The sequence below is a fragment of the Oxyura jamaicensis genome, chromosome 4, assembly GCF_011077185.1.
Source record: "Oxyura jamaicensis isolate SHBP4307 breed ruddy duck chromosome 4, BPBGC_Ojam_1.0, whole genome shotgun sequence".
In the NCBI taxonomy this organism is placed as follows: Eukaryota; Metazoa; Chordata; class Aves; order Anseriformes; family Anatidae; genus Oxyura; species Oxyura jamaicensis.
Genome location: NC_048896.1, coordinates 14625324 through 14647610, shown reverse-complemented (window position 1 = coordinate 14647610; position 22287 = coordinate 14625324). Strand labels below are relative to the sequence as shown.

At 43.4% G+C, this 22287-nt stretch overlaps 1 protein-coding gene across 1 annotated transcript; it reads right to left on the bottom strand.

Moving 5' to 3' along the window:
- Window positions 1-1835: 1835 nt before the first annotated feature.
- On the bottom strand, window positions 1836-21716 carry LOC118165536 (H(+)/Cl(-) exchange transporter 3-like). Its single transcript, XM_035323608.1, has 4 exons — window positions 21247-21716; window positions 20908-20984; window positions 5113-5276; window positions 1836-4307 (listed from the first exon to the last, which is right to left on the bottom strand). Exons 2-4 carry the CDS (start codon window positions 20909-20911, stop codon window positions 4293-4295), a joined length of 183 nt encoding a protein of 60 aa, XP_035179499.1. The 5' UTR covers window positions 20912-20984; window positions 21247-21716; the 3' UTR covers window positions 1836-4292.
- Window positions 21717-22287: the final 571 nt, after the last annotated feature.

The window sequence follows — 22287 nt, the reverse complement described above, 5'->3', positions numbered from 1 at the left end:
GCTGAAGAATATGCCAAAAGCACCGCCAGATGAAGCAACAACAGTAACATGTGGACTTGCAGGTCTGAATTTAGCAAATGCAGCTGCAGAGAGCTGACAATAACATTTCCACCACATGTGTTCAATGTTATGGTTCCAATAGCAGGTCTGGCAGCCAGGACTGAATGCCTGTTGTCAGCTGGTCCTCTTCTCACAGCCCTGTGCATTAACTTATTATCCTGCTTATTAGCTTATCCTGCAACACTTTAGGGCATACTCCTAACACTGCTCTAATTCTCAATTCTCCTCTTAGAGCTCAAAAGAAAAAAAACAAACAAACAAACAAACAAACTTCTTAAATAATACAACAAAAAAAGACCTTTCCAGCCTTTAAATGTTTTAAGTCTTCCTTCTAAAGAAGTGGGGAACACAGTCCTGCTTTTGTCCCCTACAATTTAAAGTACATCCAGAGACTGCTGTGATACCCAAGCATTGCACCTTGTTCCTCCCGTGCCCAGTACCTGCCTCACCACTGTAAGGAGCTGAGGAAGAGCCACAAAAGAAAAGCGCATAGTAAGTTGGCATCATTGACGAACTTATACACCCACCCAGAACTACTGTTCGGAGAAAACTACCTGTAGATACAAATTTAATAGTTTGGAAAAGGAATATCAAGTAAAACTTACCTTCATAACAAACAACAGAAGCAATAGCTGAACTAGGAGACTCAGTATCTGATAAGGCATCTGTTCCAACAGAGCTTTTGTTACAGGAATCAAACCATGTAAATCTTGTATTTCTCCCAAAAAGCAACAGGACCACGGACATAATAACTGACAATGTATTTGGGTATCCCTGAAGCTTTTTATAGAATCTTCTTTAGAGGCTCTTACACAAATAAAGCTTTCTGGGAATCACTGGGAAAGTTCTCTCACAGAACACCAGCTGGATGAAGATACAGGATGCTAATATCTAGATTCGATGGTTTTCCAAACAGGAGAAAGGAAATGGTGTAATCCCACTCATTTTTGCTTGTACTGGACTACACAGCATATTTGTAAGTCGTCCAAGAAAGCAGTACCTACGTTTACCTTAACTTGTACTGGGCAACTAGCATCTCTTCAGACAGCTTTGAAGGACTACAGCTGGATTACAAAAGGACAAAAGAAACTCAAGCGTTAACAAAGCAAGGCAAGAGGGAGGGGGATATGACAACGCACAACCGTAAACAATGTCATGCTCTAAGTCTGTATGCCAGACAAAAATTCAAGTGTCTGTGGATAATTCTCTGAAAATGACTGCTCAATACTAAACAGCAGTTAATCAACAAGGAAATAGCTTTTTCTAAATCCCTTAAACTAAAAAGAGGAAAGATTTGATGCTGTACAAATATACCTTGAATATCCTGTGCAGTTCTGGTTACCTTTACTGTGGCACAGAAAGGAAGAGATGCCAGTAAAACAGAATAACTTATGGAAAGCACAACTGCATCCTTAAGAGGACTGTGCCACCCTACCTATCTTTTGGGCAAGGATACAATTTATGCTTTCTCCTAAATTTCTAGAAATGCCTAAGAAGGTAAGGCAGGTAGGTAGGGCTAAGGTAAGGCTAAGGCAGTATTAGAAAGAAGTCTGTGGCCTTTGATGCACGTCTTCTAATTTAGCACAGCTGCTGAGGTGCTAACAACTTTGACAAACCACAGCAAGGACTCGGTTGCTGCCTGGCATAAGAAATACTTTTGCCTTAGTACCAAGACAGGGAAAACTAGAGAAGTATCAGTGGATTTTATGTAAAAAAAAAAAAAAAAAAAAAAGTCAAGTTTGATTCTCAAGCACATTGTGTAAAAGCAAGGAGACTTATCTGTTATCATTTATTGACAAAATGCTGAAGTCCAAACAAAAAAAGATAAGAGTAATATTGTGCTACTCATGGTGACTTTTCATTAAGGCAGACAGCACAGTACCAGGCATTAAAAGTACCTGCAGTTTTGCAAATCATTTAGATTGAACCAAGCCTGAAGAATTCAGAATATCTACAGCTATATCAAGCTCTTGTAGAACTCAAGACTTTAGAAATTAGGTGCGTTCATGCAAATACCAGTTAGGAACAAAGTCTCACACTCTGTATAGATCCTGTGAAAAAGATATTTTTCAATACAAGCATCACATGTTACAGGCCACGTGCACGGCTGCCCATTTCCATCTGAGACCTGACACAGCAAGAAAATCCTGCCTCTCGTTAGTCAGGGCTCTTAAGGAAAGCATGAAAGAGCACTGGCTGTGAAATGCAATCCAGATATACAAATTTATCAAAAAGCATGTGATTCTTCTTCAAGTCACTTCACAGGATCTAAAAGCTCCAGTTGCAATCATGTTTATACTTGAGATGCCACAACTAATTCGCGGGAGAGTTTCTAAGACACTTTTTGGAGAAGAAGGTGAAAGAGGGCTGGGTTCTGGTTTTAAATAGCATCACTAAAAAACCTCCATTCTTCAATGTGTCACAGCAAATGCAGCACATCAGAAATACAGGTCCCAACCAGAAGTTTGCAGAAGACTCCACCACAAGAGAACTTAAATTACCACAACCCCAGCTCAGGTAAAGCACATGTCACTGCTACACCTTTGAAGGACAAATCCTTGGGCATCAAGTGCCCAACCTGTTGGCAAACATTTTCTGAATTCAGTAGGGGAAATCCATAGAGAACTGAAACCAGTATTCAGGGAGGCAACTACTTCCCTTTTTAAATTTCCTTTTTTTCCTTCAATGTCAAAACCAACAAAGATTTATACTTCCTGTTAACAGAAAGAGCCCCTTTTGCTGAACTGCTTCTCTCTGTGATTAAGTTTGCTAAAATCGCAAGAAACAAACAGTTGTTACACCGCAGAGTCTGCAGCCTTCTCAAGTGCTGTCCCCACCACCTTTATTCCAATTCACGTTTTAGTGGGACATACTTAACCACTCCAAGGACACCTGTGCTAAACTGACGTCCACTTCCCTGGAAGTGATTCCTGCCACCAAGTTTTTTTCCTAGTAGGAGTCACAGGCCTTCAAATGCACCGAGCAGAGATGGAAGAATCCTACTTAAACAAGGAGGGAAACAACTGAGTACTGTTTCAGACAAGCGGCAAAACATTTTGAGGGGATAAAGAGGGGATGAAGTTTCAGAGCAGAGGAGTTTCAGGCAAACAGCAAAACAAACTCAAGTTATCTACCACTGCAAGTTACATTACCTACCACTGCTTTGAAACTCCATAGAGTAATTAACTTCTTTACAAAAAGTCAGAGAAATAATTTAGCTCATTCTCTCTAAATATTAAACACGGACACATTTAACTTGAGAGAGCTCATACCCAAACAGCTACAGAAAAAGCATCTTGCAAGAGGAGATGCATTAACAACATGCATAAAGCAATTATTTTTAGGTATCTAATTCTGCACATAGTAGTAATTAATGTATGTTCAGAAGAACTTCAGTCACAGGTTTTTATTTTGTGTTAAATGTGAGGAATTTTGAAGTGGACTCCCAGACTCACAGGTTGCCAACAGAGGTTGTGGAGTCTCCTTCTCCTGAGATATTCAAAACCCTCCTGGATACCATCCTGCACAATGTGCTCTAGGTGATCCTACTTGACAGGGGGCTGGACTAGATGATCTTCAGAGGTCCCTTCCAACCTTGGCCATTCTGTGATATGTCCGTTTCTAAAAGTCATCCATGTCACAAGGTCAGGTTGGAGGAGTATACTGCCTGCTATCTATGACAGAGCGAACCTGTCAGTCTTTCACATTAGATGGAGTCAGCATAACCCACGAAATAACACGTTCAAGATGTACATCTTTCACACGTTCCTTTTGTAGACTTATAGAACTTCATAACCACGAAGTTGCACTTATCACTCAGAGCTGATGCAATTGATACAGAAACAGTAATTCTTCTCATGCTTGAGCCTGGAAGAGATGAAAGGGGCCCAAACAAGAAGAAAACCACACAGTACTCACAGTATCCCCAGCAGAAGAGCCAGTTCAGCTACTGGCAGGTGACATGCATTTGAGGAAGTCTCTTCATTTGTACTATCTCAAGATCACGCAGTCAAGAATCAAAATAGAAAGATTTATATTTAAGTTTTGCCCTAAGGCAAACAAGGATGGGAGAAAAAGATCACATAAGGCTTATGGGAAGTCATAGAGACTCGCAGCTGGCTGTCCAAAATAAAGTATTTTAACTTTTAAACTAATTTATGATAACTCATGGAAGACAAAAATCAGGTATATCTTGCTTATTTAGTGCCAAAGGTCAGCAAAAGAATATGCATTCATCTCTCCCCCATTCATTTCACTAATTCAGGCTCAGATAGAAGTAGTAACAGATCCTTTCTTGACAGACGAGGTGGCAAGGGAAGCCAAGTGTTTCACGCTGCTGAACAAATCCTTTTAGTCTCTTAAACTTTTGAGATTCTCTCCACTGCAGCAAGGCCAAGGACAACCTTTAAAATTGTAGGTAAGGACGACAGGAAGGGGAGGGAGCAGTCTCTGTTCGTATCACAGCCCCCTAGGAATCACTCAGCACTGTCATCTCCACCTTTCACACTGACGATACAGAGACTTCCCTCATAGCATGGTCAGCTCTTCCCTACAGTGGCTACTTTTGGGTGTTCTAGAAAGTTTTCTATTCAGGAACCTTAAAAGCCAAGTGATGAGACAGGATATGCTACATTTTATAGTAAGATGACCACACAGATGGCTAAAGAGAACAGTTTTCCTCCTTGCCACTGGAAGCACACAGCCAGCAGTAGGCAGCTCAGACACTAGAGCGAAACAAGCAGTGCCTCCCCCAAACCACACTGAAGTCAATCACGTGCTTCTTGCACTTGCCATTTAATTTAAGGCTATTTTCTACTTGTACCGGACACACACCTCCCATCAACCACCTTTAAAAAATGAGTATCAGATTCCAAGCATGACGCGTGTGTCCTGCAGAAACCTATTCATGGATAAAATGCAGGGCAGAATACTGCAAAATATTTGTATTAGTGCCAAAATGCTAGTCTTTCACACTAGGAAAGTGAGATCCACAGAACAAATATTTACATTAAATCCTACCAAAAGACGTTATGAAAAAAAGAAGTGGAGAAATACATGAGTATTACCTCCCATCTCTCTGTCAAGTGGTGGGTCATCATCTGCCATGGGGAAGTCCAGAGATGCTCCTGCTATTTCTAGCATATCTTCATCACTAGTGCTGCTCTGGAAACTTCCTCGTCGATAGCCTTTTTGATCCATGGCCAGAACTTCCAAACCTGAAAAAAAAAGTAAATTTTTTTTAGAGCACAAATGTGAAGACTCATTTTCTAAACCAACTGGATGGATGTCTAGTTGACATTCTGTCCTCAAGTACAGGAGGCACTAATGCACAATACCAAAGCACACAGCAGACCCCTGTCCTGGGACCGTAAGCGCATCCCAGACAGCTCAGTGCAGGTGTGCTAACTCTCCAGCTTTGAATGAGGGCAGCATATAAGAAAAATCCAGCATGCAGGAGGAAAGGGCCAACAGCAGCCCCTCCTCCTGCTGCTGGGCTCTGTGGCCTGCAAAGGTAGCACAGCAAATAGCTCCTCAACACTGCAGCCTAGGAGCACAGTACTATTTTTTTGCAGGATGTGAGCTCCCGATCTTACAGACAGCAGGATTGTAAACCCCTTCCTGTGACACTCAGCTAAACTGAAAATGGTAGTATATGAAATATGCTTAAAATTGATTTTGAATCACAGCGAGCCAGCTGCCAGACATGAGACAGATTTAATCAAGGCAATGAGACTGACAAACTAAAAGCAAAGAACCACCCCCTGAAAAACTAGAAAGAGACAATATTTCAGCTGATTGTAGCCCATATGTATTGTCGCATGTCACTCACCACCAGTTTTCACTCCTGTTAATCAGATGTCAGTGTGATCATTTGGAAAATTAAATACTATACATCTAAAGTCCAACATCCAGTAACAATGCTTGAGTTAACACAAGCTTCTGCAACTAGGAACTCAAACACAAGAGCAGCCTGAATGCCTCAGATGTTTTTCTCTACCGAGAAACAAACATTTCTACAGATACTGGTCTAAAAAGACACTCAAAGTATTTCCTTCTTCTCCAAACACTTGTCTTTGTATGACACACACAGACTGCAAATCAACTTATATGTGCTGATCAGTACCAGACAGAGCAGTTAAAAATCCACTGTAATGGCAGGTAAGGAGCCACGTTAGACAAGGCACGTGACATCCACTGGTGTATTTTCTGAATAATCTCTGCATGTGCTTCCAACAAGTATACAACGACATTTGATATTTTGTTTTTTTGACTATTTCACCTCCCACTGTGTCCTTGCATTTATTGCTAGACTGTCAGGCAAAACCCATAACGGAGGAAGGAACCCCACAAACAGAGATAGGTGACGTTCTTCCAATGTGCTGCGCTCACCTGCCTCCTGCACTGACCTATCTGCCCTGATATAAACAGATTATCAAAATAACCCAAGTTCATATTGATGTTTCACTACCTGAAGTTTCAAAACGCAGTTCACCCATGGAAGCATGCTATTAAACTTCATAAATAATCCTGAGGAAGTGTCCCTAACCTGCTGCCTGCCCTACCCATCTCAAGGAGCTGTCTGCACCAGTCCATGACACAAGACCTGTCTCCCCTCCTCTTCCCTAGGATGGCAGGGAAACCAAGAGCAAAAACTCTGAACGCTTAATACTAACATGATTTGGAATAAATAAATTATCAGGTCTTAGCCTCAAAAACAGACCTTGTAACCTGAAAAATGGAGATCTTTTCACCTCAACGAGATGATAGGCCACGTTCGCTTTTCTTTCGCAAACAGACATTTTTCAAGAGGATTAGAGAGGAACCAAACACGCAGCTCAGCCTTATTTCAGGAAGGGAAAAAGACAGCATTTGCAAACAGTATGAATTACACAGTCTGCAGAAAGCACTTCCTTTTACAAAAAAAAAAGGCACCACACCACACAAAAATATCTTGGCATTACACAAAGCGACACACTGAGCTCCCTACTGGGCCCTACCCTGTGGAACACAACGTTGCTTAACTTTTAAGCCCTGTTCACTCATTAAACTGATGTGGAACACAGAGTAAAGAAAGTGCTGAGCGCTTGGTGATGCAAACTCATCAGCTGAATCCTTGCTGATGGGCGTTCAGGAAGGCACGTGAGCTGCTCCCCTGCCAGAAACAATGCCTTTAACACATTCTGAAAGCCCAAAGACATACCTCAATCAGCAGGAAACCAAAGACTTTAGTTCTTTAAGAATTCAAAGCTATTTGCCAGGGCTGTCCCTCAGACAACCTGCTCCTAGGAAGCACAGGGCTCCAGTTCCCAGCAGACAAGGCCTGATGCACCCCAAAGGAGAGCCAAGAAACTCTGTGCCTGTGTGTCACAGGCCTCGGTCACAGCACGACAATGTAATAGGTATTTTCAAGTATTCTGTATTCACGTATTCTATTTGCACTGAAAGCGTAAGTTTATAAGAAGAAAGAAGAAAGCATAAGTTTATAACCTGCTAAAAGCTGAGTCCCTTGTCTGACAAGAAGCACAAGCGCCTGTGCTGAAAAGAAGAAATCGGAGTTATGTCAGCTCCCGTTCCTCCCTCTTTATCTCCAAGTTTGTTCTCACCATTTAGAAAACAAAAGCAAAGAGCAAAACACTTCTCAGTCCTAACAGAACCCAGATAACATCTAGCATGCAGGCAAAAAGGACACAGAAGATAATTCAGTTACGTGTTTCTTTCACAAGTCCTAAAGCAGCCCTCAGAGATACAAGTTTAAGCCACCTTCTCCCCCGCCCCAAGAATACTCCCTCTACAGGCAAGCAAAGCTTTTCCAGGCTAAACCATGCACACAAAAACACAAATGACTGTCCTCACGCTTATCTTATGGTTAATTTACCACAATACTTAAGTGGGCAACTGCTGCTTGTTTCCTACCAGGTCTCGCAGAACTGCTGGCACAGCTCATGCACTCTCCAGGACTCTCCCGTGGCAGGCATACGTACCTAAAGGCTTGAGGGCATAAGAAGCCATTCTGCTGGAGGTGCTCCCATTAATCTCTTCTACTTTTTTCAGTCTGGCATTTCTTTCCATCTCAATCAGGCAAAGGGAAGCAAAGAAAGAAACCTGAAGAAGTTGGCTCTGTAATGCCTGGAAGTGACTCTGATGACACCAACTGCAACCAGGAAGCGAGAGCACCCGCTGCCATCCTGGCAGAACAGAACCACCCCTAGTCCAGTGCCAGCTCCATTGCTTGCAACACACAAATCAACACCAGACACTGCAGGCTCCTCTTAGTCCACGCTTCAGCATCACCTCTCTCAGGCAGTACATCTGCTCCCCTGCTCGCGGGAGTGCCGGTCCTGGCGCTGCCTTGGCACCAGCAGGATTTCCCCGTCCCCTTGCAGGGCACCAGCCCAGAGGTGCAGAACGGCAGCAGCGACCGCAAGCCTGCCAGTGGCTGCCTGGCTGCTGCTAAACCATGAGGTGGGCTGGAAGAAGCTCTTCCAGCATGCAAACCTGAATCTTTCCAAAGTCAGAGCACGCTAAATGTTTCCAAAACACTTTTTCTTCTCTGTCTGATACGAGGCTTGGCTTCAGCTCCACCACCAGCACAAAGACGTTATGTGAGAAGAATAAATCTTGAAAAAGAGCTCAGAGTAATTCTGATCAGCTGCCTTCGTGAGTCATTCTTCCTGTGAGGAAGGAGCAAGTTTACCACCTAGCGGCTACTTTAATTTGAAAAACCAAAGCCCGGATCACAAGACTGCTGTTTTTCAGAGATTAGAACACCAAAGATGAGCTTTGAAGTTCAGGGCACTTTTTCCTCCCCACTCCCACGTTCAGGTTTCTTCCTGAGCCCCATGCAGGATCTCTGCACACAGACAGGCACATTCCTGTGCACGATGCCAAGGTTCAGCCACACACAAATTGAAAACACATGAGAAAGCAATTGTAACTGGAAAAAAGAAATCATGACATTATTATGTCAATACTTGTTGTGTCAGTACCTGGCTTGGTGCCAGCAGAGCTTTACTACAGCATCATCGCTCCAGATGCTCACGGTGCTGTGAGAAAGAAAAAAAAAAGGAGGGAAAGCATTTCATGGCAGAGGAGCTTACTCCACAAGAGAAACTTCAGTGCACTGGCAGGCTAAGTAAGCTGTTTCAGACTTCCTCATAGTCCATGACACGCAAACCTCATAGTCCCAGGTCCCTACATGCGGGCTGTAAGTGAATTACAAGAGGGAAGTGGCCAGCAAGCGCTGCTCATTAGAAAAATGCTCATTAGAAAAATGCTCATTAGAAAAATGCCGATGGGTCACCCTTGGAGGTCTGGGTCAGCTGAGCCCCAGGGTTTACCAGGTACCCAAGCAGCCCTTTCAGCTTGCCTCGGGTTCACCTCCACGTGGGATGGAGCTGCAGAGCACACTCTGGGTGCTTTGTGAAAAGACAGAGGAAAGGGGATTTTTTTTTTTCTTTCCAATTTTAATGAAAGATCAAAAGGAAACTTTTGATCTCAGCAGAGAAGTGTAATTTCTTCTTTAACCGCTAAACATCACAAGACCACGCACACAAAGTTGGAGGTAGTAACTTCAGAAGACCTTCGCATGTGCTTCTCCCATGGTTACCCCGGGTCCAGCCGCCTAAGGGAAGACAACGCCAGGCAATAATTGCAGTACAACAGAGATTACTGCAAACACCTGCTGTGACAGCCGCGGAGGTTTTAGGAAGATTTGAACTAAGCAGCTTTATGCCCTGCCACGGTGCCAAAGCAAACACCCCCAGGCCAGGGAAAGGAACCCTGTCACATGCACTGTGCCAAAAAGCAGAATGCCCTTTGTGGCAGCAGGGCTGCTCTGCAGCACCCTACCCCTCGCAAAGCTCTCAGAACCCACGGGAGGGGTTCTACCACCACAGTACGCAGCATAAAGGTGCCAAGTGCAAGAGGATCTCTCCCCTTCTGAATTTTTCCCTAGCAGAAGTAGCGTTCCTTGAGACCTAAGTTTGCCCCCACCTGAAAACAAGGTGTCAGTTCAGATACCAGGGCAGCCTTTGAAAGTTATCACGAAGTGACACATGAAGTGACCGCCAGGTGAGCTGAAAACCAACAGGATTTTTTAAGCCGTGTTTTGGCTCCCTCCGGGTGCAGAACGTCACGTACAAAAATCTTCAGGGAAAAATGAAATGTTCTTTCAATACGTACACCATGTTATTAGCAATGCCTCAGTTTCCCAAGCAGTGCATAAATCATTCAGCAGAAGGGTTTAATGGCTCAGCTAAGATTATCAACATGCCTTTTGTCAGTGCAATGTTAAGCACTGCCAAATAAACGCTTGTATGACCATATGCTTAAATTCTTGCTGTCTGGCTGCCTGTTTCTATTCTGAAGAGCAGACAACCACTTCTTCAAACATTAGCATGCTTTGCTCACGTGAGGTAGTGAAAGTGCTCTGGGGCTTCTCACAGCCCCAGCACAGAGACAAGGCGAGGAGGAGGCTGCCCCTGCACCTCCTGTGCTCGCTGACAACATGCAGGGGGGACTTGGCTGGAAAGCTGCAGCTCCACTCCGCACCTCAAAGCCACATCACACGTTTTCCACAATCCTGCTCGGTTGCTCCCTCAGCTGCTGCTTGAACCATGGCAAACAACTGCTGTACAGCCAGACTGGGCTGAAACACTGTTTTAAAGCTGGGAAGTCTCCCAACACAAGCGAAATACAAACACTTAGCGGTTTAGCGTTTATATGGGGTTCCTTTGTTTATTTTTAAACATAATCCTACAAGCCCCAAGGAGATGAGTGGTAAATCACAATGGGATATTCTACGCTACGATCTGACATCGTTATAATGAGATAACGTTGTCATGTTTTACCAGGTAATGCTACACAGAAAGCAACATACAAACCCTGTAATGTTTCAGGTTTCCCAGACACTTGCATGGGTTGGGCTGATTCGTACAGCACGTTAACAGACTAATGGCCATCCGGGTATGCTGATTTACTGACAGGCATACAGAGACTTAAACCTGATGTCTTTAAGCCTGCATTACTCTCACCTCATCTTGAATAATTCGTCATTTCACTTATGTCACGCAGCTCGGTACAGTGGAAAACTCAGTCGGGGCAAATATCACAGTCACAGCTGATTTCATCCGGCTCCTGGGTAACTACGCCTTCCTTCAGGGTAAGGCTCCTTTCTGCGAGTGTTAACAGTCACACATACTTGTCAGGAGAGCATATCTCCAAAATCAAGATGTCTCAGTATTTCATTTAGTAGATTAAAAATCCCCCGCAACTATCCAAAGTTGATGTAAGAAAATGGCTTACTGCAGCACATGCTTTGCATAAAAGGGATTTTCTAGAAATAAGGAATTGAATCCAATTCCTCCTGCTGTACCAGAAATTTGCACAGCTCTTGTCAGAGGTATTCAGAGCAAGTCAGAAGAATGAATGGAAACAGAACATACTGGCAGGGTGAGCTTGCAGGAAAGCTTCTGAGTTTGTTCAAGTGAAGAGATCGAGGTTGGATACGTGCATGCGTGTTAGTTTTCATGGAAGAGGCAAACAAGCAGTCAAAGACCTCTCCTGGTGTTTTTCACATAATAACCATGAAAACACATAACACCTACAATGCAAGAAGTTTTAACAGATTTCAACTGTTCATGTCCTAGGTCTGCAGAAACCTCTATTTGTTTCTAGTGGGAGAACACAGTGGTATGTCATGTGAAGATAAAGACCTCATTAGTCAGATCACAATCAAGGAAGTGCAGAACGGTTCCACAACCCAATTTTTAAACTAATTTACAAATACTTTTTCCCATTGGTACCTAAAAGACATACATCTTGATAAAGGCATCATAAAACTTTATGAAATTGGTATTTCCAAGAAAAGTTTTGACAATCTTCATAAGCATAAACATTGTGCATGCTGCTCCTTCCTAATCTCTGGGTTTGGGCACGTTTAAAAAATAAACAAACCAGGTAAGAATGTGCTTACTGCTTTTATTCACCAAGTACTTGGTAAGAGGAGGACAGGAGCTATGGAAGCATCTGTCTTTCTGATGGGAAAACAGAGACAAAGGATATCCACCAAGTGTCCTGGCTTGTTAGTGCCTTTACAGAACATACAGCCAGTTTGGCCACTCACCACCACAGAGACTCTCAGACCTCACAGGCTCCATAAAACAAACAAACAAAACAAGAGATGGAAAAACAAAGCACAGGGACAGTAAAATCCACTGCCAAGGGTCACCTCCAGGAACAAAATGCTTCGAGTACATGTTTCTTTCATTACAGCTCTGGGGAAAGTGCGTACAAATGTACGAAGTCTGCCATTACACCTTTCAGTACTGATGGGGAAAAAGACATGAAAGAGACAAGGCAGCACAAACCTCACAGAACAGCCCTGTAGTTTTGCTAAATCATTATCTGCATCACTGTCTCCATCAGTTGGAACAGGGAAAACACACAGGCCTGGAAGAAGCTGGTTCTGAAGTACTTGCATGAAAAGGAACTGTGCATCCAGACGAGTACTGGGGGTAACTCGCTCTGCAGCGTTTCACTGAAAACATTCTTCCTGGATGATAAAATCACTTCTAGAAGCAGACTGCTGTGTTCATATTCCCCATCCTAAAAAAGCACTGGGATTGGGTTTTGTTTGTTTTTTAAGTGTTTAAAAAAAAAAAAACACAACATAAAGGCACTGGGAGCTTCTACCCCACCACAGCTGCTAACCTCAGGTATGATTCAAAGCAAGTGACAACTGGGACCAGCAGCTGTGGCCGTGTGATGCAGGGAGCTTCCAGGCACACAGATGGAACTAGAGCCATTCTGCTTCCAACCCAAAGCAAGACTAGGGTCAGTTCTCCAAAAATTATCTGGAAAAACAAAACAAAGCATTGTTTCATACAAGTTCAGCTCAGCTGCCACTGGTACCAACAGTAAATCATAACTCATTACTAGTAATATATTTTCTTTACTACTTCCTCCCAGTTATCTGCTGCATCAATTGGCCTATCCAGGAAACCTCATTGTCCCTCCCTCTTCCTGTACAATCTCAAGCTCTTTGAAATATTAATCACACTAGGTATAGTTTTAAGGAATTGTGCTATAACATTGCCAAGTCACATTTAGCAGTCAGTAAGTCTGTTCAACATTGAATTAAGTATTAGGCAGCTAAATCATCTCTGGTTACCAGGTCCTGTTCTGACTGGTGGCAAATTCATATTAAAAATTTCTTAAGATGCTGTAAGACAGCAACAGGATAAGCCCTTGTTCAAAGAGTTCTCAGCAAGTTTTTATGAACAGAAGTGAAGACACCACAGAAGTAAAAACTAACCAGCACTGGCCACTGATCTGTAAACAATATTCAAGTTTCCTACAAATTCTGCAGGAAACAGGTTTCTAAACAGCCATTGGCAAGGCTACATTAGCTCCCTAACCCACACAGAACCTTTCTTGCCTTTAGAGCTTTCCCACCTGGTGTGAATGCAGCAGCAGTTCTACAAGTGCTTGCAGGCTCAAAGTGGATTACATTTCCAACAGACAGCTTCTTTTCAGTATGTTACATCACCTTGCACCACTCCCTAAAGTCACCTTGCAGAACTTCCTGTGCTCCAGCTTGTGGCCATTGCCCCTTGTCCTGTCCCCACAGGACAGCTGAGAAGAGGTTGGCCAAATCCCTTTTTATTTATAAGTATCTTTTTATTTATAAATATTAATAAGATCCCCTCTCAGCTGATATTGCCATCTTTTCTAGTTAGCCGTACCTCTGAACTGGGTCCCTACAGGCTCTGATTGCTACACACACCCATGGATGCAAACAGCCGGAGATGAAGAGCAAGGCAAGCCTGCCGCACAAGTCGATCCCTGAGGAAGGCTGTGAGAAGGTGAACACAGGTCGACAGACCCTGACTTCGCTCAGAACTGCTATGCTCTGCTCTCAGAGGGTGGGATTTCTTCCTGTTTCATCCAGAGCAAACACCTGTGACAGCTCAGACAACCTGCCCGTTAGAGATACAGACTGCACCTTCGATTTCACACTACCCACTTCTGTTCCCTAAGTTGAGCGCTGCTTACATCTCCTCCCAGACCAGGCGCTCCTGCTTCCAATCCACATGCTCTACATTGCAATCCGCCCAGCTTCTCTGCCAGGAAGTGATTCAGGAGACAAAACCCATGGCAAAGTGAGCCCAGGCCCTACACAATTACCATTCACATTTCCAAAAGTCTGTTTAATTGGCTGCTGCCTTGTGACACTAACTACGGGCCTGACGCAGCTCCTGGGCCCAGGCGAGCTTCCTGTTTTGTCTCCCAGCTTTCTCTAACAGCTTTGCTTCTTCTCCTCTTCTTGCTTCTCTTCCCTGTGCTCATTACAGGAAGGCACGAGTGCCCACCAACTCCAAAGACAATAAATTTTCAGGTCTCGTTCTCCAGGAACGGCACCTTCAGCACAATTTCATATTCCTCAGCTGTCTGGTCAAAAACATAACATAGGTCATCGCGAGCACGTGGCTGCAGATCAAAGCACTCTGACCAGCAGATTTACTGTGATCACAGACCTTTCAGTGCTTTTCTCCAGGAATTCCTATTTTTTGTAGGATGCTTCCTTGTATAGGAACACAACAAATGCCAAGACGCAAATCAGACGGCCTTGTTTTCACTGGGTTGTTTTTCTTTCCTTCTAAGCTTTTTATAATTTCTATTTTCATTTAAAAGCCACAAGCTAAACAAATCTGTAGGAACCAAACGGCATAGACTTACACACGTGCTCAAAGGTTAACACAGTAAAAAGAGAAGAATCACCGCATACTTCTCCATTGGCATGGCTATCCTGTACCTTTCTTATTTTCAACATAACCACGGCCCCTTGCATGAGCAAAATAGCTCGCAATTCTGTGCGCACACCATGAGCATGCTGCCCCTCCTGCTGCAGAACCTACTGCAGGGTAGGGTTTTGTCAAGATGTGGCTCAAAACATTGTCTTCTGATTTCTGTGTGCTGTTTTACCTGTAACATGTCACAGACGATTACAAGATGGAGTTTCTGTCTTCAAATCCAAGATAAAATTTTCCATTTTCCAACCCATCCTTTCCTCTACAGGCTTATGGAAACACAAGGGGTTGGTTGCTAATGCCAAAGGTAAAGCCTGGGTCACCATGAATAAGAAAAAAAAAACCATGCTTCTGCTGAATTGTGGGAGATGCTGAATCTTTAAGACTATCCCATTTCAGAGAGCAAATTAAGCATTTAAAGGTTTTTCCCACCAGGATTAGACAACTGACAGATCAACTCTACATGAAATTTGGGAGGCCAAATCTGGCCAATATGAGAAGGTCGAGAAAAAAGGCTTTTGAGGTTTGAAAGCAGATTTTTACGTTTAAAAAAAAAAAAATGTATCTCTCTCATGTAAAATTACAAGCAGGCCTGAAAAGTCCCTCTTCAAGTAAGTACCAAGTGCCTTTAGGGAACTCAACACGTTTAACTCACGTTAAGGTTTGTGAGCGTACACATTGCAGTGTTGGGCAATGACCATCACACGGGTATCGCTTACACTTCGCTGCGTAACGTTAAAGGCTTTCCCTTCGATGCTGCTTGCCATTTGCTTGTTTGTCCTAAGTCCCAGGACGAAGAGAGTTCCAAGGGTTTCTGTTGGGCTCTGCTAAAGGGAAACCACCAGTTACTCTGGAGCAGGGCTGGGCAGCATGTGGGAATAACTTTTAGTTCCAGACAGTCCATCTTTGCATGATTTTCTTTCCTAGGACAGATTTTCTTGCCTGAAGACACAGAAAACCATCCTGGAAGGACAGTCTGTTGTACTCCCATCCTCAAGTTAGCAAACCTTCAAGAACATGCAATCAGATTTCCTTGAATTTATCTAGCCTTCCCAATGCAAATCAGAAGAGTATGATCCTAAAATGACTCAGACAGAGCACACGTTTTTCATCACAAAGACTGCTGCAGCATTAAGATCAGACATGCTTTTCATCCTGAAAACATCAAAATCTTGGATAATGACTCTGAAGTCACCTCCTGCCAAAATCTCTAGTTTAACTGGATCACAACCAAAGCTGTCCCCACAGCCAAATAACCACTGATAAAATATCATCTCTGCTTAAAGCACCACCTTTGAAAGTTATTTTTATAAGGACCATTGTGGTTACAATGGTAAGATTTCACCAAAAATTTCCAGTTACATTTTATAGTCCACTTCTGTCTCAAGCTTGCATAAAGGTTTGGCTGGAAAACCGTCATTCCATACTTTTGGTAAGTGCTAGGTAGTGTATTTCTTCCAGCAGCACACCTTATCTTTTACGTTGGCTTTTCTGAGACGTTTCAGAGCACACCCTTAAATTCAAACAGCACAAAGTGGCGTCAAGTGACACGTGTTCTGAAGAGACTGCAATTCTTCTTGCTTGCCAATACAGAAAAAGCTCGAATTACTGAAATATAAACTATGACAGAATTAGGAGGGAATTTTCAGAGGCACAAAGAAAAGATAAAGACCCCAATTTGCACAAATTTCTCATTGTGATAACAATACTTACCTTCCCTTTGCTATTGTAAGGAGGTCATAGGAAGAGAAGCAGAGCACTGAAGAGAACTACTGCTGAATTTCCCTAGGGAGGTTGTGGTTAATGATTCAAAGAAATGTTACCAAATTGCACTGAAAATTGCGCCTGGCACATACTGAATACTATTAAGTAGCCAAGCCCAGAGTGTTGTATACACAAGTTACCTTCCAAGCATCTCCCTCTCCATGAAATACACCTGAGCTTCTCAGTGCACACCTTGCCGCTGATTTTATACATTTTTCCCAAAGCAACAGATCTCATTCTGCTTGTAGATACTCCCTCAGACTGACTATGTGATCCAAACTATACGCACTTGTTTCTTTTGTAGTCACCAGATGTGTAGCAAATTGTAATTCTACGGTTTTGGAAGCCATTTCACTGAGCCAGAACAAGCTGGCACACAAACAACAGGGTAGCCAAAGGCTAACTCAAACATCTAAGCAGCTGTCAGGACTCACCAAATTCATACAGGCATTTGGGTCCCCTGCAAAACAAGGATGCACGTTCAGCAGTTCCCTCTCCATTCTCCAGCAACAGAAGGCAGCTGCCAGGTAGCATACGGAGATGAAACATTTCAGCATACAAACATTTTGTAGCTACCCAGAACTCCAGCTCACTCAAAATATGAAGAGATTGCCATATCCCCTTGGAGAAAAGTGGTATTTCTCTAACGAGTAAAGCAGCTAAGGACACAGAAGTAGGCAACCTAAGCCTCTACTTGATTTCCAGCAAGTTTCTCAGGAAGCCCATTTATTTAGCAGTCTCACATTTTCTAGAACCAGGCTGGAGATGGAATACGTTCTTTACCCAGGATAGATAACACAGTCAACACGTGGGTTTCTGATCTTCCTGTAGTATTTGCTGAATACCTTCCATGTTGTTTGCTACAAGATGTCCTGGGAAAATCTAAATGCACGTTTCATCAGTAACCGTTCCATTTGCTGTTATAAAGCACTTTAGACAACGTGGACACTACACAAACGACCTGCCCTTTATGGACATGGTTCTTTTGAACCATATCTTCTTCTCAACAGATAGCATAAATGGACTGCCACTCACCACTGCAGTAGACCTTTTTATTTACAGCATTTTTTAAAGTGATATTGTAGCATATGTTATTTAAAAAGGCAACTTTATGTATCCTCTGTAGATCTTCGGACTAGTAGGCAGTGCTATAATTTCTTGAGAATTTTCTGCTTAAATAAAAAGCCCGTGAAGAAGCAAGAGGACTATTAAGACAGAAATAAGGGACAGAATGAAGGAACGCACAAACTCCTTTCTCTTCAGCTGCCTCCCCACCTCAATCCCCCACAGGTTGCCTCTATCCAACCAAAGTGCTTATTTGGGTATCCTCATCACCGTAACTGTTTTACCCAAACATGCCTACAGTGTTCTTCTGAAAACATACAAACACATCCCGTACACAAACGAATCAAAAGTTCAATTAATTGCCCGAGCTGAGCTGAAAGAGAGCCATACAGAGACACAGGCAGCTTCCATGGAAAACAGCTCTGTGCTGGAGAACTACAGGAGATTTTGCCCTACTCTACAGCTACGTCTGCTCCAGGTAACAACAGGGTGCTGCAAAAGGCACCTTCTCTACAGTCTCTTTGCTGTTGAGGAAATCCTTGATGGTTTCACATGGTTAAGCATGCGGGGACAGGCATCTTGCAAGACTCAGCTATACAGAAAAACAACAACTATGAGATAATACTACCAGCATCACCACAACAAGCCCTCAAATAATAGTTAAGGGATTTTCACACCACTTCACAGTACCCAAGCATTTGCCTGAAACTGCAAGTACTAAACAAACTTTGGCAGCTTAAACAGTAATGGGTATACAACACTACAGAATTATAAATCATCTGCTTTACAGCTTCTCGTCATAGTTACCTTAACCATTGCGTCTAGTCTGTACCATGCAGCAGGCTCCCCAAGGGCCCTGTGGAAGCTCACTCATCTGTTTTGCCTTTGAATGCTGTTCAAGCTACATTTAGGAGACGGGTGGTCTCCAGGTACTTCCATTCTCGAGGGACTCGTTCAGAAAATGATCTTCCAAAACCAGGGTTTGCAGTACTTCAGAAACAAGTACAAATGAAGCTATGCTGCATAATCAAAAGAGTAAGTTGTTATATCAGCAAGAATAATTAAAAACATGATGGAAAATGTGTATAAATGTTCAAATTCACACACCCGATGACAAATTCTGAAGTCAGGGACTGAGACCTGAATTCAAAGACATGGACAAACCAGCTGGATGAGTTTAGGGCCAGCCTGATGGCAACATCAGCCAGCCTCGGTTCTTTCCTGGTTAGCACTCAGTTTGGAATGCAGCCTGCAAGCACAGCCTAAGAGGCAGCTCCTTACCAAAGAGGCTCCCCACACCATTAGACTTCACTTCAATTTTTCCAGAACACCTAAATGAAGCTGCCCACAAAGGCCACGAAAGCGAAGGCCTAGGTACCCTGGGTGTTTGTCATACTGTATAGATCAGCTGCATTCCTATAAAAATTGTAAAGATGATGAATTTGAGGGGGCAGGTGTGCCGTCTTTCACCAGTGACTATATACCACTCGATACAGGTGTTGCCTTCCATACGACTCCCGCAACAACAGTGGGGCAAGAAAATTAGGGAACACATCAGAAGGGGAGAGATAATACAGGGTAATAAAGGTGTTGGGGCTGAGGGGCACAGGGTGGACACAGGGCGAAAGCGCAGAAGAAGCAGGTCAGCCTTAAGTACCCACAGAGCTGAAGAAAGCACCTAGATCAGAGGGGAGAACGCCACCACCAAAGCACAGACGCATTCTTGAAACTAGACAGTCACAAAACCATTCTGAGGTCAGTAAATATATCACCTGCACTTAAAATTCCTACGCCAACCTACACTGTAGTAGCACAAGCCTGCGTGATGTGAAAGGTGTTTCCAACCTCCCTACGAGCAGGTGACCCTCCACAAGAACAAAGCCGCCTGCCACTGCCCCGCCGCAGAGCTGCTGCCTGGCTCGGGGACACGGCCCTGAGCGCCCTCCTGCTGCCCCCACACAACGCCCGGTGCAGGCAGAGCTCCCTGGCAGCTTCAGTTCATGACTCACAAAATCCACAGAAAGACTGAAGGAAATTTGCTATTACGTTTTTAAGTGTGTAAGGTGTATGAAGAACCGAGAAGGTGCAATGCAACTATATTAAAAGAAACAAACAAGCATGTTTGCTCAGAGGTTCCTCCCAGTCTATTTCAGCTCTTGGAGTTAACAGAGAACAACAGTTTTCCACAAAATCCTGGACACACCAAAATAAAAACAAGCAAACAAAAAACCAACACCCAAACAAACAAAAAATACCAACTAAAAAAAGACAAACCCAAAGCTCAAATATATTTTAGTGCAACCTATTTTAAGGTCTTATACTAAAAAACTTCACTTATCACCATGCAGAGGATAGGAGACTATTTTAGAAAGGGGCAGTGCAGCAGGCAGCCAAGAAATTAATTAGCGTGCTGCATCACAATTAAAAATAATCATCTATTTCATATAACTGTTGTTCAAATGGTATTTAAGCAACAACAAAAATCCTGTATTTTTCAAGTTCTTCTGTGAAGAAATTTTAAAAAAAAAATAGTTATAGTGAAATATTCCAGCCACACATCCCTGCTGCCAGCCACACACCAGCATTCGCAGTCCAGCCCCACGTCCCTACTCTGTCTGCTAGGTCAGGAGACCAGTTTGGCTAACAGCAGAACTGAACAAGAAGCACCTTGAAAATTAGGAAATTCTGCTGACTATTAGCATTCTACAAACACCTGCTTTGCACAAGTATGAAAAATTAAATACTTTATTTCATTCCGCTTACAAAGAAATTTGAGGAACAAGTTTCAAGATTAATGAAGGCTTTAAAACTTTGACAAACTAAAGCTAACAACATCCAGAAGCTGGTTACATGTATTGTATTAAAAGACTGCCAAATTCTGGCTGACGGATTTCTCACCCTGTCTATTCCTGGACGCCTCCTCAGACAGGATTTTTCTTCAAGCACCCAAACAAATCAAGAGGGAAGCCACCTGTGATCATTTGCTCTTCCAGCAGAATCAGAAAAAAAAACGAAAAGAGGGTGTTCTTCTCTAGTGCCAAGCAGCACTCTGTTCTTGGACTACAGACCACTGTCCTCTGTAAATATCTGCTGGGAAGTCCACAACACAGCAAGCTGTTCAGTCCAACAATCACTCCAAGTTTTCCATTCTGAGCACCAGCATACATCCCCAGGAGAGGCGAACCGAAATTAGGAGAGGAACATTTACCCATCAAACAGCTTCAGTGTCTTCTCCCAAGGCTCAGTTACTCCTTCCTTCGCTCTGATGCTTCTTGGAGCTGTAAGCTGGAAAAGAAAAAGTAACTTGCTCAGGCGAGTAGACAGAGGTGGGACACCCAGCCTTTATTAGATGATGAACTGTCAGCAGTAAACATCAGTTCTATGATTCAGAGCTACACGGGAGTAAAAGGAAAGGCCCCTACTGAAGTTGTGTCAATTCTCATTAAGAACATCACTGCACTCACAAAGGGAATTGATGAATTTGCCCATTCTGTGTTTCTCTTAAAGTTTCCTCCTGTCAGCTTCGTCAAGAGTTCCTGCTTCTTACCTCCATTCCTAGCACTGGCACAGTACGGACTAGAGACCAATTTAACGTTAGCTGGCATAAGCATTAAGCCCGTACTGGAAGGAGGTAACACGGTGGGGCAGGTAAATCGACAGACTTAAAAATCAGCTTTTAACTATATTTTGAAAACTCCGTATGTTTGAACCTGGAACACAACGTGACAATGAAAGAGACAATTTTCATTTCCAGTAGCAGCTTCTAAAATGTTTATAGGAGTTCAGCAGATAACACTGTTTTCCCAAGGAGTAAGGAGTCCAGACTCCCAAAACACGTTCCTTACAAACTGACGAGATTCACATTTCTTCTGGGAAGATAAAAAGCCTGAGCAATGGACTGGATATAAAGCCTGACCTAGCAGGTGGCTAAGCACTGCTGAGGGAAGTCATTCGCACGCTATTTTAGTTTAAACCTGCCTTTCCACCTTGCTATTGAGAATGAAGTTTTAGGTTGATGCAGCCCTGCCTAGCCCAACATCTCACATGACTGAGCACTTCAGAGCGAGCAACGGGACCTCGATACTGACTGCAGGCTGGTAAGAGGCTGGCGTGGACCATGCTGCGTCCCCTTAGCAAATGCAGCAGGATCCTCCAGCTGCTTAGGCACTGCTGCAAGATGCCCTGATCCCAGGGCACTAGCTCCTCCTCCCTGCTGACACCTCCCCGACGCTTCAGGTCACCTGAGACAAGCACTAGCCTGAAGGATTCCTACTTCATCATCACTGCTAAGACCAGCACTTCGGATAACACACGCCCTTTTGAGATTACCTTGAGCAGTTTTATTTCTCAGCAGATAAAAAGGGAAGAAAACAACAGCCTAGCAATCCTCCTCCAACTCCCTCTCCTCCACATAACGAGGCAGAATTTCAGTCACGCTGCTCTGAGAGAACTATTACCAACGTGCCTGGCTAATCATCACGAACACATCCTCATTATTTATTAGCTGTTCACTCCCATTCTTGGTGACGAGACTAGCAATCTTGCCTCCCATGCGAACCACTTCACCTTGTCAAAACAGGGTAAGAAG